The sequence below is a fragment of the Erinaceus europaeus genome, chromosome 1, assembly GCF_950295315.1.
Source record: "Erinaceus europaeus chromosome 1, mEriEur2.1, whole genome shotgun sequence".
NCBI lineage: Eukaryota > Metazoa > Chordata > Mammalia > Eulipotyphla > Erinaceidae > Erinaceus > Erinaceus europaeus.
This window is the reverse complement of record NC_080162.1, coordinates 73,091,363-73,110,472: the sequence shown is the minus strand read 5'-3', so window position 1 is coordinate 73,110,472 and position 19,110 is coordinate 73,091,363. Positions and strand designations below refer to the sequence as shown.

The following is a 19,110-nucleotide window of genomic DNA, read 5'->3' as shown; positions in this document are numbered from 1 at the left end:
GGTTCAAGCCTCCAGTCCTCTTTTGCAAGGGGGTGGGAGGTAGGGGAACTTCATGAACAATGAAGCAAGTACCTCTCCCTTGCTTCTCAATTATTCTCTGCATTAAAAAAAAGAAAAAGAAAAATATATATATTATATAATGTATGGGAAAGCCTATATGTAAAATTTTTATTTCTGATTGTAGATATGAAAATACAAAACAAAACACAAGCAAACCAATTGCATTTATGTATTAGACAGAAATTGATTTGAAAGCAGAGGGGGAAAGTTTCATGGCACTGGATTTGGAAACAATTTCCTGGATATTATATCAAAATCACATAGGTAATAAAAGAGGCTGGGGAAAAGTGGGTATAATCAAAAATTTAAAATTTTGTGCATCAAAGGACACTCCAGCAGGATAAAAGGAAACTATATGACAGGAGAAAACACCTGCAAATGACATTATCTGATACGGCTAAATTAACAACACAACTCCTAAGACTCTACAACAACAAAATCAAGGGGACAGGGGGATACTATTATGGTTATACAAAAAGACTCTCATGCTTAAGGCCCCAGGTTCAATCCCCAGTACTACCATAAGCTAGAGCTGAGCAGTACTGATAAAAAAACAAACAAAAAATGATGCCCAACATCACTAGTCATTGATACACAACCTTACAACCATGAGGACAGAGAACGCTGTGGTGATACAGCTCATCCAGAAGAAAGAGCAGCACGTCTTCCAAGCACAGGGCCCTGACTCAAACACCACAGATGACACAAAAGCAAGTCTCTACAAAAGGCAGAGTGGTGCTGTGGTTTCTCTCCTCTCTTTGTTCTTCAACCTGTTTCCCCTGCTCAGCACCACCTCCTGCCCCTGTCTAAGAAATAATAAATCAAAGTGATGAAATAATTGGCTTGGGTAGTAGGCATGCATGTGTGAGGTACTAGATTCATTCCCTGGCATGGATAAAGATAATAACAATAACAACATAGCTTTAAGAGAATGAAAGGATAGGTCACAGACTGGAGGAAAGATATTTACAAATCATCTATGATAAAAAAAAACTAAAAGAAATGACTATTAATGAGAATGAGTATAACTAAGGGTTGATAGCAGCATCATGGAATACGTGGAGATACAGAACTAATTCTCATGCTGTTTGTGGAAATACAAAGTAACTACTCTGAGCAGGGTGGTGGCGCACCTGGTTGAGCGCATGTATTACAATGCGCAAGGACCCGGGTTCAAGCCCCCAGCCCCCACTTGCAGGGGGAAAGCTTTACGAGTGGTGAAGCAGGGCTGCAGGTGTCTGTCTCTCTCCCTCTCTATCACCCCTCCCTCTTGATTTCTGGCTGTCTCTATCCAATAAATAAAGATAATAATAAAAAAATAACTACTCTGAAAAACAGTCTGGTATTTTACGTTAACACACACCTATTTCCATATTACCCAGCCATTCTACCCCGGACATTTATACAAAACAAATAGCAGACTGTATCCATAGAAGGACTTAAATACAAATGTTCACAGCAGGCTTACTAGCCTGAAGCAGAAACAACCCAAACAACTGCCAACTGGTAAGTAGATCACGTATAGTCATAAATAATAAATAATCTGGGAGTTGGGCGGTAGCGCAGGGGGTTAAGCACACGTGGCACAAAATGCAAGGACTGGCATAAGGATCCCGGTAAGGATCCCAGTTCCGAGCCCCCTGGCTCCCCACGTGCAAGGGGAGTCACTTCACAGGTGAAGCAGGTCTGCAGGTGTCTATCTTTCTCTCTGCTCTCTCCATTTCTCTCTGTCCTATCCAACAACAACGACATGTTTAGCAGTGGCTTATGGTAGTATGAGGGTTGAACCTGGGACCTTGGAGCCTCAGGTATTAGTCTGTCTACATAACCATTATTCTGCCTCTTCTACCCTATATATAACAGCAACCCTATTATAACAACAATAAAAAAGGGCAACAAAAGGGAAAATAAATATATATAATTTTTTTAAAAAACAGTAAGGGGAGTCGGGTGGTAGCACAGCGGGTTAAGCGCAGGTGGCGCTAAGCACAAAGACCAGTGTAAGGATCCCGGTTCGAGCCCCCAGCTCCCCACCTGCAGGGGAATTGCTTCACAAGCGGTGAAACTGGACTGCAGGTGTCTATCTTTCTCTCCCCTTCTTTGTCTTCCCCTCCTCTCTCCATTTCTCTCTGTCCTATCCAACAACAACGAGATCAACAACAACTACAACAATAAAACAACAAGGGCAACATGAGGGAATAAATAAATAAATATAAAAAAATAAATTAATTAAAATTTAAAAAAAGATAAGCTGGATACATGGAATAATGTAAATAAAAATTAAGCTAAAAGAGACCAGGTAAGAGAGTAAATATACAATTCCATTTATTTAAGACTGGAAAATGCAAACAAATGCATACTGGTGAAGACTATACTGGCCGTTGAGTAGGAAGATGGGAGAAGTTTCAAAGGGGAACCAGGAGACAGATCAAAATTACGAAATTATACACTTTAAATATGTACAACTGACATGGTATCAATTATGAAAAAAGGTGAGATTTACTAAAATCCTACAGATAGCTCCGTTCAACACCAAACCTGGCACACCTTCCTCTATTTGGTGAAGGAGAAAAGTAAAGCAAGCAGCAACTCAAGGCTCAGTGGCAGCTATCATTTGAACTCTGGACAACTCCATGCCAGGATGTGGAGACCTTAAGCAGTAAACCCTCAAGCTGGTAGCAAAATTTCCTAGAGAAAGTACACTCTGCTGAAGGAGGGCAAGTAAGCTCAGACGTTCTTTTGAGACGTTAAGGGTCATTCTCGGCAAAAACCATCACCAGGATGACACGTTTTTAGCATTAATCAATTTCATTTTTGAGTATGCACAAGCCTGTAGCTCATGACACAAAGACTGTCTGGGATAGTTCCGTATTTTCAGTTTCAAATACTAGCTCGTCCTCTCCATAATGAATGCAGCTCAAGGTCACAGACTTGAACTCAGAATTTTATCTCTGAGGCACTCAGCTAAACCCCTGACACTCACAAGAACATTCAATTTGCTTCACTTGCATGATTTTTAAGACCCAAAAGAACAAGCACATGGTTTCCATATTTAGAATTTCTCCCTATATGGTAGGAAGAATCTGAGGAGCAATCCCAGACTGGCAGTTTTTGCTTTCAGCATCTTTAAATTACTGATCAGTGACCAAAATGTGAAAATTTGGGAATCCCCAGTCAAAAAACACAAGACCATGTAAGGAATGAAAACTAGGGTTATTTGAAATATTATTAAAGTAGTCTCTGATCCAAACTGTTTTACTATTTTTCTGGAGGAAAGAACAACTCAAATCCCTGGAGAGGGGACCAAATAATTTTTTTTTTGAAGGTCACATGGAGGGAGCCAACAAAATAGTTCACGGCACAACCCAGGTTCGAGTTTGGCTGCTACAGCACTGAAAGATGTTGTGGTCCCTTTCTCTCTGCCTTCTCTGTCTCTATCAAAAATGCCACAAAGAAGGTTGGGGCAAAAGCAAAATGGTGGTACTTAACTTGTACACCAGAGACCTAATTTGATCCCCAACACTGCACGTGCCAGAACTCAGCAGTCCTTTCATTGATCTCTCTCTCTTAAAAATAAATAAATCTTTTTTAAAAATGGTTCACAAGAAAAAGAGACTAGAGATTAAATTACTCTTTATTACTCATTTGTTTGAACATCCTCACTTAAAAGAAGTCAGGAGAGAGAGGCTTCAATATGCTGACCAAATACTCCTAAACTATGTTCCTGGTGCTTGGCCCAAGTCAAAGAAGCAGTGATTCAAGACGCAAGGGCAGACTTACTGAAAAAGGTACTGTAGAGTTACGGCTTCAGCACTATTGTAGTTAAAGCTCATGACTCATAATGTGGTTTCTGTTTTCAGATAAACCTTTACAGGTGGTTTTCAAAGCCAGCGTTTCAGTGGTCAATATATGAAAGGTTAAGATAAAAAGATACAAGAGAAACAATCCACAGTCTAAATTAAACAATGGAAACAACCTTAATTTCTCAAACTTTCAAAGTAAAATAAAATTCCTGAATTTAAAATGAAAGGAGCTGGACAGTGGCGCACCAGGTGAAGTATACACGCTACCATACCCAGGTTCCAGCTCCCACTCCCCACCTGAAGGGGGAAAGCTTCACAAGTGGTAAAGTTAAGTTCTGCAGGTGTCTCTCTGTTTCATCCCCTCTCCCCATTCAATTTCTCTCTGTCCTATAATATAAAGAGAAAAGAGGAAGAAGTGGAGGGGGGGAGGCCACCAAGAGCAGTGGTACATCGTACAGGTACAAGGTACATCAAGCCCCAGCAAAAAGGAGAAAAAAGAAAAGAAAAATGCAATTAGAAGAAAAGGGATTTTTTTTAACTCAACTGGATCATTTCTTTTTTTCTTTAAGGTTGATTTTTTAAATATATGTATTTATTTATTATTGAATAGAGACAGAGAAATTGAGAGGGGAGGAAGAGATAGGGAGAAAGACAGATAACTGCAGCCCTGCTTCACCACTGAAATTAACCCCCCTGCAGGTGGCAAACCCCCCCCCCCCCCCCGCTGAGCACAATGCACAAGGACCCAGGTTCAAGCCTCCAACCCCCACCTGTAGGGGAAAAGCTTCATAAGCTGTGAGCTGTACTACAGATGTCTCTCTTCCTCTCATTTCCCGTTCTTGGAGTTTCTCTGTCTCTAATAAGGATTTTTAAAAGTACGAAGGTTGAATGAAGGTAACGGAGTCAAACTGAAACCACAAGTTCTTTTGCAGATTTGCACCTGAAGTCACTCAATATACCCCCAAGTGGATGTACTGACCTAGGTAATTGAGTATACTTAGGCTTAGCTGTTTTTCTTCCTCCCTTTAGACCCAAAAGCTGAGCGCTCTCCCCCCGCCCCTTCTCTCTCTCTCTCCAGGGTTATTGCTGGGGCTTGGTGCCTGCACTACAAACCCACTGCTCCTGGAGACTATTTTTTCCCTTTTTGTATATCATTATTATTGTTGTTATTGCTCTCATTGTTGTTGGATAGGACAGAGAGAAATGGAGAAAGGAGGGGAAGACAGGGAGGGAGAAAGATAGACACCTGCAGACCTGCCTCACCGCTTGACTCCCCTGCAGGTGGGGAGCCGGGGGCTCAAACCCGGATCCTTGGCCATGTGCACTTAACCCACTGCACTACCGCACAGCCCCAGCTCTTTTAAGATGATTAAAAAAAAAAATTTTATATCTTTATTTATTGGATAGAGACAGCCAGAAATCAAGGGCAAAGGGGGTGACAGAGAGGGAGAGAGACGGAGGCACCTGCACATTGCTTTATGCTCACAAAGCTTTCCCCTGCAGGTGGGTCCCAGGGCTTACATCCGGATCCCTGTGTATTTTAACATGTGCGCTCAACCAGGTGCTCCACCACCCAGCCCCCAGAAGCTCTCCTAGCCAACCACTTTTTACTTAACTGGCTCACCAGAGACTCAAAAACAGTAAGATGACATAGTTTCAGCAAGATGAGAGGCCCTTTAGTCCCAATGTCTACCTCATCTTTATTCCGTCACTCCCAAGGGCCTGCAGTTTGCTCCCAAATCCATTTGTCAGCTATAATTACTGAGTATAGATCATGTAATGGGATAGTGTGAATAAACAGAGTGAGTCTGAATACAAAGAGTGGGCCTGGCAGACTATTTAGAAAGAGTTGATAAAAATCACAAATCACTAAAACTACTGCTAGTGTGGATAAGGCCAATGTGTGGCAAACGCTAGAAGAAGAAGGCCAATGTGTTAAATACCTAGAAACATGCTACATGTGTATATGACTGTACAGCAATCCGTGTTTGTTTTTTTTAGGTATTTATTGGGGGGGACAGAGCACACTCTGGCATATCTGATGTTGAGGATCGAACTAGGGGCCTCATGCTGAGAATCTGATCATTTTAAAGCTCTAAAGAAGAGATCTTTGAAGACATGGTCCTTCGGCAAATGACTTATGTTTGGATTTGAATTAAGTGTTTAGAGAAACCATGTAATTTTTAAGATTATAAAATCAACTACCTATTCATTTCAATCAGGGTGGATAAAGAGAAATTCCAAGAATGAGACAGATAAAAGGTATCAAAGTCCATGTCCAAGTCTCTGGTTGTGTGCCCAGGGCAAAGTGCGTGAACTGGAGTTAGAAACCCCAGGCTAGGTGGGATGAAAGGCTGAAGGCCTATCCTATAAGGGGACCAATAATGCCACAAAAAGGAACTGGATACCTAAAAAGGTACCCAAAAAGGAACTGGATAATGTCTAAGTTATCCAAAACAGCCTGGTCTTCTTCATGGGAAACAGCAGTTAATAATATATTTGCATGTATGTGCGTGTGTCTAATGTATCGTCACAGATCAAGCACAGATCTCACACATTAGCATTCCTACTAAATTATCTCCTCGGCTCTTCCTTCTACAATTTTAGAATGAGAAAGAAAGCAAGTGAGCAAGGCACTGCTGTCCTGTCTATGGAGTTCCTCTTGTTGCCCCCATCTTTTGGGGTACTAGAGGTCAAACCCAGAGGGGCTCATGCACATGACTGGGTGCTCTACTGTCGAGCCACCTCCTGGCTTTACATAAAAATCCCAAAACAGGCAACCCCTACTTTCTGATTAAAATGAACATACTAGCACTTCACACACAAAAAAAGTAATCAGTTTTAAAATACATATAGTAAGAGACAGGCCAGTGCACTGCTCAGTCCTATGTGGTGATGGGGATCAAACCTATGGTAGCCTGTATATGCAGGTTCTGCACTCTACCTGCTAAGCCACCTTACTTAAGTCAAGAAATCAATTCTACCCAACAAAAGCATTTAAATTGGAAAGATTATGGATTGCAGCTGGGGAGCAGAACATAGGATTTACATGCATGAGGTTCTGGGCTGATCCCTAGCACTGCATATATTGAAGCAGAGTTCTGGTTTTCTCTCCCTTACAAAATAAATCTTAAAAGAATATGGGGAGGGGGAGCTGGGGAGAAAGGGAGACTACAGGTAAATATGTAAAGTTTATGATTCGTAAATTATATCCAATAAAGACGTTAGTCTGTGAGACCCACTGAATAGAACCAGAGGTCTTTGCAGACTTAACGGATGCCAAAGCCAGAGCAGTAAACCCAAGGAAGTAGTTAAGAAATAGAGAAAGCTGGGAGTCGGACTGTAGTGCAGCGGGCTAAGCGCAGGTGGCGCAAAGCACAAGGACCGGCATAAGGATCCCGGTTCGAACCCCGGCTCCCCACCTGCAGGGGAGTCGCCTTCACAGGCTGTGAAGCAGGTCTGCAGGTGTCTATCTTTCTCTCCTCCTCTCTGTCTTCCCCTCCCTCTCTCCATTTCTCTCTGTCCTATCCAACAACGACAACAACAATAATAACTACAACAATAAAACAAGGGCAACAAAAGGGAATAAATAAATAAAAAAAGAAAAAAAGAAATAGAGAAAGCATGTTGAAAGAAGTACTGGTAGAAGGGACCCCTAGTGGCCAAATTTGAAACAATATGAGTATCAAAAAAAAAACGAGGGAGTCTGGCAGTAGCACAGCGGGTTAAACACACGTGGCGTGAAGTGTAGGGACTGGCGTAAGGATCCCGGTTTGAGCCCCGGCTCCCCACCTGCAAGGGCATCCCTTCACAGGGGGTGAAGCAGGTCTGTAGATGTCTCTCTTTCTCCCCCCCCTTCTTCCCCATCTCTCTCCATTTCTCTCTGTCCTATCTAACAACGACGACATCAACAGCAACAATAACTACAACAATAAAAAACAAGGGCAACAAAAGGGAAAACAACTAATTTTTTTTAATTGAGTATCACTTATTTTAAGACCTGAGCAAAATTCACAAGTCTCAATATAGTAAAAACAGAGGATAAAATCATTTCTCACCACTGGAAATGACTGTAACATCAAATTCTCACTTTAAACATTGTGAATCAAAGGCAAAGAACCCTACTTTTAAGAGGTAGGCAACTAATAAATATAAAAAGGGAGAAAAAAATTACAGCCCAGGAAGATGGCACAGTGATTTACACAACAATCTTTTATGTCTAAGGACTGGTGATCCCAGGCTCAATCCCTGGCACCACCACAAGCCAGTTATTAAGCAGTGCTCTAAATAAATAAATAAATGACACTTGAATAGTTATAGGCAAAAATCTGGTGAGGAGCAGGGCATTTCAAGATGTCCAAACACTACATAGACAATCTGATAATCACAAAAGGGGAAATGCACCATTAACAAAAAAGATGAAATTTATCATCACAGCGATGTTCTTCCCAGATGTGTGTTAAGTATGAAGTGCATAATGTTGCCACATATAAAGTCTTCACATTAAAGTGCTTACCAGAGCAACCAGGGCCCTGCCTCAGTGATAATGAAGGATCTATGTTTCAAATCTGCAGTTTGATCCTCAGCATAGTACGTATGCTACTGTGTTCTCAATTCTCTCTCTTTCTCTCTCTCTCATTAACAATTAAATCTTAACAAAGGAGTTTCTTAAATGTTTACCAGACTCTGTTCAGACGGTTAAAATTCAACTTCCAGGTTACAGGAAATCAAGGCAGAGGAAGCAGTTTAACAACATCATGAGAAAACAATGAGACAGAGGAAGGGTATTCTGTCAGATAAGGAGCCTGCTCTTTGAAAAAGCAGGATCATTACAGAGGGGAAAATCCAGTGAGAACTCTTCTAGACTGATACCACAGACAAAAAAAACAACTGCAATCAGTGACCTTCAAGTGAATTCCGGTTTAAAATCAAAGGTGATTAATAACAGCGAAGATGTGGTCCGAAGACGTGGTCCGGGAGGTGGTGCAGTGGTAAAGCTTTGGACTCTCAAGTATGAGGTCATGAGTTTGATCCCCGGCAGCACATGTGCCAGAGTGATGACTGGTTCTTTCTCCCTCCTCCTCCTATCTTTCTCATAATTAAATAAAATCTTAAAAAAAAAAAAAAAAGAACACCAAAGACAACTGAGGTAGTATCAATATCAACTTGGTATTAGCTACTACTGGATCATTTTAATTTAGATGTAACCAGAAGAATAAACAGAATGTTCTTTTTTTTCCTCTTTTTTAAAAATATTTATTCCCTTTTTGTTGCTCTTGTTTTATTGTTGTAGTTGTTGTTGTTACTGATGTCGTCATTGTTGGATAGGACAGAGTGGAATCGAGAGAGGAGGGGAAGACAGAGAAGGGGAGAGAAAGACAGACACCTACAGACCTGCTTCACCGCCTGTGAAGCGACTCCCCTGCAGGTGGGGAGCTGGGGGCTTGAACCGGGATCCTCACGCTGGTTCTTGTGCTTGGCACCACCTGCGCTTAATCCATTGCGCTACCGCCCAACTCCCAAAATATTCTTTAAGGATTTTTTTTATATCTATTTATTTCCTTTTTGTTGCCCTTGTTGTTTTTATTGTTGTTGTAGTTATTGTTGTTGATGTCGTCGTTGTTGGATAGGACAGAGAGAAATGGAGAGAGGAGGGGAAGACAGAGAGAAGAGAGAAAGACAGACACCTACAGACCTGCTTCACTGCCTGTGAAGTGACTCCCCTGCAGGTGGGGAGCCGGGGGCTTGAACCAGGATCTTGCTCTTTGTGCCACGTGCGCTTAACCCACTGCGCTACCACCCAACTCCAAACAGAATATTCTTATAAGAGCATCATTATTCAAGTATTTAGAGGCAACTCTTTTTTGTCCAGCAAAACCATTACATTCTCTATACAAAGTGACTTTATGTAGACAGAAATGGCACAAATGTAATGCAGTAGGCACATGCATATTTATTATTCTATTTTGAAAATTTCCATGTGGTTTCAGAAAATGAGCCCACAACCTTGTACATGTACAATGATGTCACTGCTGAGTGGTCTCCCAGTTGACTTTTTTCATTATTCTTTATTTTAGGAAGAGGTGAGGTGAGCTGAGGGACAGACACACAAGACAGCTCTAGGCAACTCCCTCTGGTGGTGTCCATAGTGTTGAAGACAGGGTCACATGCTATCTTGAACTATTTTCTGGTACTGTTTTGATTCTTTTCCTATGTCTGAAAATTTCACAACAAATTGCAAACACACATGGACGTTTTAAGATCTCTGGTTAAGACAAATGAGCCTTACAGCAGACTGAGGATAAAGTGTTGACCTCGTAAGCATGAGGTTTCCAGTTCTATCCTATCCCCAGCACTGTATGTAGCAGAGTGATGTTCTAGTTTTCTATCTGTCATCATTATAGATAAATATTTTTTAAAATTCTCAGTGATGAATCAGCTACAAAGGTAATATTGTATTAAGATCACGTTTAAGATAGCTGCTTTTATGTGTATTTTATAAGGCATGCTTTTTTGTAAAAATTAACGCTGGGTGATGAAAGATCATTTTAGAGAAAATGTTCATCTGCAGAGGATACATTTTCTCTCATTAATTATTCTGGAGAAAAATTAGTTACATATATGGTATTTTCCAAAAGGACTATTAATAGAATCTGTTAGAGCTAGTATAAAAAATATTTTTAAATAGACTTACTGTTAAATTAAATGCAACTTTTTTTTTCAATAATAGAAGACTGGAAAAAAGTGCTTTAGGTCACTTGGCATCTCCTTACAAATATTTTTTTATGGTCATGTTCATTAAATGTTACATTTCTGAAAGAAAAAAAAAATTCTCTTGGTCTACAAATTTAAGAGGACAACCGCAGCTTTCTTAATCAAGATGGTCTATATGCAGTGTGAACCTGTTCTAGTCTAATTCTCAGCCAGTCATTGCTCTTTTCTGAGTACCTATTTCCAGATCCCCAAACAAGAGGATGAAGTTTCAGCCCTATCCAATCCTATCAGTCTCCTAAAATGTATGCAAGTTTGAGCCACTCCAGGAGCTAGTGTGCTGTTTTTCTTCCACCCTAGATATCACTGGTGGTGCCAGCAGAAAGAAGGACCAGAAAACATACCACTCAGTTCCAAGGGCATAAGAAGTCTTAAGAACAGTATGTGCCAGAATGGCATCACTATCCCAACTACTGGAATGAACCCAGTGGGTCTGAACACATCAGAGGGCCATATCCTTATCCTCTTCACGGGTCACTGCTCACCTAGCATCACCTCTGTCCGCCATCTCAGACACTCTATACCCAGAATACAACCAGGCCTGTCTCGGCTCTTGTCCCCAGTAGTTGCATATCCACACAGTAGCATGTTGGGGGGGGGGGTGTCTTGTTAAAATCCAAGTTCATGACCCTTTAAGGCTTCCTGCCACACCCAAGAGAAAGCCACTATTCTCACAACCTACAGTTCTCTATCATCATCTCACCTCCTACTACTTCCTCCTTCACATCACCTTCTCCAGACACACTGGGTATGTGTATCCTTAGTATTCTGTTTGTTTTATTAGTGGCCAGGGCTTCCCATTTGCCACCAATATTATTTTCTTGCAGACACATGGTGTGAAAAGATACCACTTGTGATGCCGTCCCTTTGCATGGTGCTCCCATGTGATGGCGAGGGGGTTTAAATGCAGGTCCCTGCTCATGGTTCAGTGTGTACTCCACTGGGCGAGCTGCCTCCTGGCCCTCCTTGCTATCTCTCATACACCAAACATGGCCCAGTCTCAGAGCCTTTGCACCTGACCCTCAATCTAGAACACTCATCCCCCTAGATAATTATACTACTCACCAGCACCCCACCCCCATCCAACCACCGTTGGGAAATTATTAAAATGTTATTTTGCCAGAAGTTTTCAACAACCCTCACTGGGAGAGAAAGAGACATCTGCAGCCTGCTTCGCTACTTGTGAAGCTTTCCCCCTGCAGATGGGGACTTTTGAAGCCAGGTCCTTGAACATTCTTAAAATCTTTCAAAAAAATAATAATAATAATTAAAGTAAACAAACTGTCTCTTAGACTTTGTTAAAATGATGGTGATTTTGGTGTACTGCACATAAGTAATGGACTCTGGGGGGAAGGGGGGCAGCTTTTTGTTACATGATAGAGGAAAATAGGCTGGGGATGAGTGTTTTTCAGAAAGCTAAGAAATTTTACACATATACCAACAACTGTATTTACTGTAAACCACTAATCTCCCCAATTTAAAAAAAGGGGGGGAGCCAGGTGGTGGCGCACCTGGTTGAGCACATGTTACAGTACACAAGGACCCAGGTTCGAGCCCGTCCCACCTAGAGGGAAAGCTTCACAAGTGGTGAAGCAGTGCTGCAGGCATCTCTGTCTCTCTCCCTATCACTCCCTTCCCTCTCAAATTTCTGAGTCTCTATCCAACAAATAAAGATTTAAAATTTTTTTTAAAAAAAGGGTCAGGCGGTGACACACCTGGTTAAGCACACACAATATAATACACAAAGACCCAGGTTCAAGTCTCTGGTTCCCACCTGCAGGGGGAAAGCTTTCTGAGTGGTGAAACAGGGCTGCAGGTGTCTCTCTTCCTATTTCCTCCTCCCTCTCAATTTCTGTCTCTATCCAACAATAAATAAAAATTTAAAAAAGAGAAAGTTCTGGTGATTACTGGTGGGAGTTACATGAGCTTTGCCAGCGGATGTGTTGAGTTGTACATACATGTGCATGTATGAAACTATCCCCTCAGTACAAGAAAAGCCCTCCCCACACTGTAGGGCTTCCTACCATCTTCTGAGTCAACTTCATGCTATCTCTTTTTAATATAGTTCTGGAGACTGAACCCTGGATCTCTCTCTTTTTTAAAAAATATATATTTATTCCCTTTTGTTGCCCTTGTTTTATTGTTGTAGTTATCATTGTTGGGATAGGACAGAGAGAAAAGGAGAGAGGAGGGGAAGACAAGGAGGGGGAGAGAAAGATAAGACACCTGCAGACCTGCTTCACTGCCTGTGAAGCAACTCCCCTGCAAGTGAGGAGCCAGGGGCTCGAACTGGGATCTTTACGCTGGTCCTTGCACTCTGTGCCACATGCGCTTAACCTGCTGCACTACTGCCTGACTCCCCCCTGGATCTCTTAATAGTATCACTGAGTCACCTCCCTCAGCCAACTTATTGTCTATTTTTCAGAATGACAGTCAGTGAGAAAGACAGAAAGATGGGGGAGAAGTTGGAAGAAGAGAGGAGAAACAGAACAGAGCACCTCTCCCCCTTCCCTGGAGCCCTCCTTGTTGCTACCATGTAGTGTCAGTGAAAGAACCCAGGGTTTCCTGCATGTCAGATTGTTGCTTTACCACTCAATCAACTCCCCAGCCCATGTTTTCCTTCTTCTTTTTTTTTTTAATTTTTGGTATTCATATATTTTTTTAATTAAAATCTCAATGATTTACCATTGGTCTGCCACTTACAATAGTAAATTTTGGGAGTACATTTGGTGGGTTACTTTGCTCCCTTCTGCCTCCCACCTCAGTGCCTCTGCATGTAACTAGGAGGTGCCTGGCTGGTGACAGTGAAATCTTCTGGGGTGAGGGCAGTGGCGTACCTGATTGAGCACACGTTACCATGCAGAACGACCTAGATTCAAGCCCCCAGTCCTCACCTGCAGGAAGGAAGCTTCACAATGGGTGAAACAGTGTTGCAGGTGTCACTCTCTCTCTATTCCCCTTCACCTCTCAATTTCTCTCTGTCCTATCAAATAAACAGATGTCATTTTCCGTTAAGATGCAATGGAGAAAGCACAGGTCTTTAAGGCCAGGCTCAATAAGTTATTAGATCTCCTCTCCCTGAGGTAAATCACCCAGATACGGTCATGATTTAATTTTCTCCACCAGGGCTACCTGAAGCTCAGTGCCTGCACCATTCCCATTTTTCTCTCTCTTTTTACATAACAGAGAGAAATTGAGAGGGGGGTAAACAGAGAGACAGAAAGATAGATACCTGTAGACCTGCCTCACCACTCATGAAGCATCTCCCTGCAGGTCAGGAGTGGGAACTCAAACCTAGGTCCTTGTGCATGGTAATGTGTGAGCTTAACCAAGTGTGCCACTGCCCGGCACCCTTTATTTACTGAGCTCATTGGCCATGTCCTTGGGGCCCGGCTTATTGTTTCTTAAATGCTACTGGACAGAAAGTACTGGACAGTCCTGTGAGTCCTGCCCCAACAGTTACGGCTGGTCTACTTGAAGAAGACGTAGACGGGAGGAGGAGGGGAACCATCTGAAGAGTCTGCTAGGAGTGAGCCCTCTTCTAAACTTTAGGAGACCATGGAAGGTTCTACACCAGAGATGAAAAAGGTTGAAGAAATATGAAGGGTTGGAGACAGATGCTGTAGGAAAAACAGCCCATCTGCCCGTGCAGCATTCTACACATTCAGCACTCTCCAGGTGACCCTCATGAGGAGATGAGTCAAGAAATCCTTGGAGTTTTTCTCTTAAATCTGAGAAAGATACAGGTAACTTCAACCTGATCCCATGGACAAGATGTCTAGCTATGTTTTTTTGCCAGTAGGGTCATTGCTAAAGCTTGGTGCCTACATAACAGTTCCATTCCTCCCGCAATCACTGTTTTTTGTTGTTGTTGTGTTTTTTATGATAGAAAACAGAGAAGTAGGGAGAAGAAAAGAGTCACCTACAGCACTGCTTCACCACCTATGAAGCTCCCCCCTGCAGATGGGGACCAGGGATATGTACCACTGCCCAGCCACTAGCTATTTTAAAAAATATTTATCTGTTAGATAAAGACAGAAGTTGAGTAGGAAGGGGGAGATAGAGAGAAAGAGAGGAAGACACCTGCAGCACTACTTCACTGCTTGTAAAGCCTGCCCTCTGAAAATGAGGACCAGGGGCTTGAACACGGGTCTTTGCATACTGCTTCCCTCCCCACAGCTAATTTTTAAGAAGATAGCAAAATAATTCCTTCAATTTACTTGATGTTGTTTTGACAGTATGCATGTGGTTTACTGATGTAAAAACATAAGCCTAGCTATGAACCAGGACAAGTTCTACAGTAATGATAAAGCTACTAGAAACAAGGAGAGAGCTGTGAAAATCTGTTCCAACCTCAAGGCAAATACTTGGTGGGTGACTTAGGTTTGAGCTCACACTGCACTAGGGAAGTTCAGGAGCTGTGTTGTCTTTCTTCCTGCCTTCCCTCCCCCCTCCCTATCTTGGGGGAAAAAAAAACACACCTCCATGTGTAGTAATGCTATGCACGCTTCTGGTGGCTGAGAAGGGATTTTATTTAATTCTACTGTTTCTTTGGATCTATTTCCAAAATCAGCAGTAGCAGACACCTAGAAAAAGTAAGCCAGGACCAGGCAGTGGCAGTAGATGTTACCTATACATGTACAAGGACCCACACCTCAACAGCAAGGGGGAAGCTTCAGGAGAGATGGAGAAGTGCTGCAGGTGTCTTTCTCCATCCCCCCCCTTTCTCTGTCCTATCAAATAAAAAAAGAAAGAAATGGGGGTGGGGGAGAAAGAATAGATCAAAGAATATTCACCAGTTAACCTAGGTCAACCAGACTCTCCTCCTAGGAATTAGAATCATTAGGTTCACAGAGAAAACTAGGCCTGGTGCTGAGTGGGGATGCTGGGACTTGCAGCATCCACCACTGGGAAGACAGAAAAAAACAGAAATCTGTAACAGAAGGTTGCTGAGAAAAACAGTCAAAAACCTAGGGCATGAATTTTCCCTGAGGTCCAGCAGACTTCCTGCCTTTTGCAGATCCTTGAATTTTTATAATTCTTCCCCTGTCCCTACCTCAATCAAGTTTCCCCAAGATGATTCTGTTCACAGTAGCTTAATAGTCTTAACTGCTGCAGATGAAATCTCAAAAGTCTCTACCTATTCCTCTCACGCCCCCACAGGTCTCAATCTCAAACAGGTTCTTCCTGGGACGCTGGTGGCAAAGACCAGCAGGAACAAAGCTGCTTAGTGAAAAACAGCCTATTCTGTGAGCATGAAGCAGAGCTGGCTTCTTACTGAGGCACCTTTGTGAAGACTATCAAAAATGAAATAAAATGAAATAAAAAGAAAGCCTCTGTCCTAATGCATGCCAGGGTCCTGCTGCTGTTCTGGGAACATGTGGGTGAGCACCACCCTCGAGGGAAACAGACTTGGAAAAGAGGCATGAGAGCCCTGATGGTGTTCTGGGTCCCATGACCATCTGCTCTCTCAGGAAAAGGTTCCAGACATGCCGTGTGGGGATATGGCACCAAGAGGCATAGTGAAGTGTGCTGCTGTCTACATGCTGGGGTTCACTCTTGCCAGCAGCAACAGAAGATGGGTAAGTCATGAGGGGCACACTCTTGTCTGTGGGACAGACATACTTCTTAGTTATCCTAGTGAGGCTACTTGGTGTGTGTGTGTGTGTGTGTGTGTGTGTGTGTGTGTGTGTGTGTGTGTGTTCTCAATGCCTATCTGAGGCCCAATCTGCCCCAGTTGGCTGTGAAAATTGGATGAACTGCCCATTCCAGCACTGTAAAAGGCAATGGTTACTCTTCTCACACTATTGATCTAAAACAACCAAACTCCACCAGATGGCCTAGGCTCAGATGTTGATCACAGCCACTTAAAAAAAACTAAAACCGGGAATCAGGCGGTAGGGCAGCGGGTTAAGTGCACATGGGGCAAAACGCAAGGACCAGAGTAAGAATCCGACCCAACTCCCCACCTGAGTGGGAGTTGCTTCACAGGCAGTGAAGCAGGTCTGCAGATATCTATCTTTCTCTCCCCCTCCTCTCTCCACTTCTCTCTATCCTATCTAACAACAACATAAATAACCAATAATAACTACTACAACAATAAAAAAAAAACAAGGTCAACAAAAGGGAAAATAAATAATAGTTTTTTTAAAAAAAACTTAAACCACTTTCTAGTTTGATTCACAGGTGTGACAGTGCTCCCTACAAAGATCAGTTTTGACACCTCCTCCCTCCTTCTTAGACTTTAAAAAGGTTCTAACCCTTAGCTCTTTCAGCCATGACCCCAGTTCAAGCCATGAAGAACAGCCAGAGAAATAAAAGGGCAGGGGCCCGCCCGGCAGTAGTACACCTGGTTGAGTGCACATGTTACAATGCACAAGGACCTAGGTTCAAAACACCCCGTCCCCACTTGCAGGGGGAAAGCTTTGCTAGTAGTGAAACAGGTCTGCAGCTGTCTCTCCCTATCTCCCCTTTCCCTCCAGATTTCTGTCTCTATCCAACAAGTAAATAAAAATTTAAAAAATGTTTTTAAAAAAGAAAAAAAAGAGCAAGGGAGAGAGCATGCTGCTTTTCATTCCTTTTCAAATAAAATGATTTCCTTCACAAGAAGGCTTTCCCTGAGGTCTGGGAAAATAAGGTGGAACTTACCCCTCCCTTCCACCTTCCCCGGGTCCCCAGCAAAGCAGGTCAGAAATGCCTGCTACAACCTACTACCCAGAAGAGGGAAAAAGGAGAGGGAGGAGGAGGAACAGAGAAAAGGGTGGGGAAGACGAGAAAGAGGAAGGAGGCGGGAGAGGGAAGTTTATTCCTATCAGCCCTGGCTACACCAATCACCACTCCCCCTCCCCCAGCCCGCAGCCCGCAGCCCCCAGTCTCCGCCCGCTCAGCCTCCCCCTCCCCCCCCAGTCCACCCAGGACCTTGTAAGGGCATGGAGTCAAAGGATGGTCCCAAAGCGCGCACGCACCTTAGGTCTTAATTCTGGCGGTGGGGGGGGAGGTCTCCAGTTTCCTCTAGGCTAACCTGTCTGTTCGCTACCTGAACCGGTCCTCAGTTTCCTTATCTTGAAAATGGATGAGAAAAAATCTCTAGCCCCAGAAGGGTGGGGTGTCTAGACCGCGGCCAGTGAGACCAGGATCTTCGGGGCTCCGAGAGTGGAGGTTCGAGGAGGTTCGAGAGCGAGCAGATCCAGTTCCTCTGAGGCCAGGCTGAGCCCAGGCAAGGGCGGAGGAAGTGGGGTGTCCCCACCCACGGCTGGGGGCCCAAGGCGGCTCCGCAGACTGAACCACCCAGCCCGTCCTACAGCTGCACCTTCGGGAGGGCCCGAAGCGGAGAAACCGTGTCGTCTCTGCTGGGACCCAGAAGCGGTCTAAATCCGCCAGGACCCTGCCCGCTCCCGAGCGTGTGACCTTGGGCCAGTGACTTTGCTTCCTCAGCCTCAGTTTCCCCGTCTGTGCAGTGGGCGTGGGGCGGAGGCGCAGAGCTGCTCCTGCGAGCGCCCGGCCCGCGGTCAGCTGCCCCCGCGGCCGCGCCCACCAGGCCCGAGCCGACCCCGGGGGCCGCCGCCTCCGCCCGGGCCTCGCGCTCCGGCCACGCGGGCCTCGCGCCGCCACGCCCCGGCCTCTGCCCCCCGGACCCCCGGGCCTGGCCTCCGAGGCGGTCGCAGCCGGGTCGGGAGCCCCCACCCCGGGCCCCGCCGACTCACCCGTGTAGTGTACCACGCAGGTCTGGCCGCGCTTCGGGAAGGTGCGCCCTGTGGAGACAGACAGACAGGCAGACAGACGGGCACTGTGAGCGGATGCGCGAGGTGGCGGGGGCCAACCCGGGGCCGCCGACAGCACCTACTTACCGTCTCCGGGGGAGATGGTCTCCACCTGCACTCCCATGGCGGTGGCAGCGGCGGCGGCGGACGCTGGGTGGGCGGCGCGACTGGCGGCGAGGACCTAGAGCGAACCTGGCGGCTTCTCGGCAGCGATCCCCAGTCCTGAACTGCCTCGTCCCGAACTGCAAAGCCTGCGCACGCGCGCACCCTCGCACGCTCCGCCCCGCCCCTGCGTGCGCGCCCCCGCACACCGCGCGCGGCCCCGCGGCCCTGGCCAATGGGCAGGGGGACCGGAAGCCCGCAAGTCCGGAGGCCTGAGGAGGCATCCCTGCTGTGGGCCTCCGCGACTTCCCCCACCCTTCCTTTCTCTCTGCTTCCCGCCGGGCTGCCAGCGCTTTGCTCTCTCCTGCATCTGATAGCCAGGAGGAAGGACTCGAGTGTCTGCCAGCTACTGACTGGGTGGCTTTGAGGAGAGTCACTCACCTTATAAAAAGGATGCTTATGGGAGGGCTCAACGCTCCTGTGTGCTCATGGTAGTTGTATGAGTTGTTGGAACACCTGCATGTGCATTTTTTTTTTAAGTGGAGAGAAGTCGTATACAGACTGCCCGACCTGAAGTCTGTTTTCTCTTGTTTGGCTCCATTTGTTATGGAAAT

General features: G+C 44.7%; 1 protein-coding gene across 1 annotated transcript in view; it reads right to left on the bottom strand.

Annotated features, from left to right (window-relative positions):
• The window catches only part of FKBP1A (FKBP prolyl isomerase 1A), a 36,416-nt gene extending 17,744 nt beyond the window's left edge, over positions 1–18,672 (bottom strand). The window contains exons 1-2 of the mRNA XM_007523033.3: positions 18,482–18,672; positions 18,338–18,385 (exon numbers count right to left, since the gene is read on the bottom strand). Coding sequence (XP_007523095.1) covers positions 18,338–18,385; positions 18,482–18,518 — 85 coding nt within the window. The 5' untranslated portion in view covers positions 18,519–18,672. The remainder of the gene's footprint in view (positions 1–18,337; positions 18,386–18,481) is intronic.
• Between the last annotated feature and the right edge of the window lie 438 nt (positions 18,673–19,110).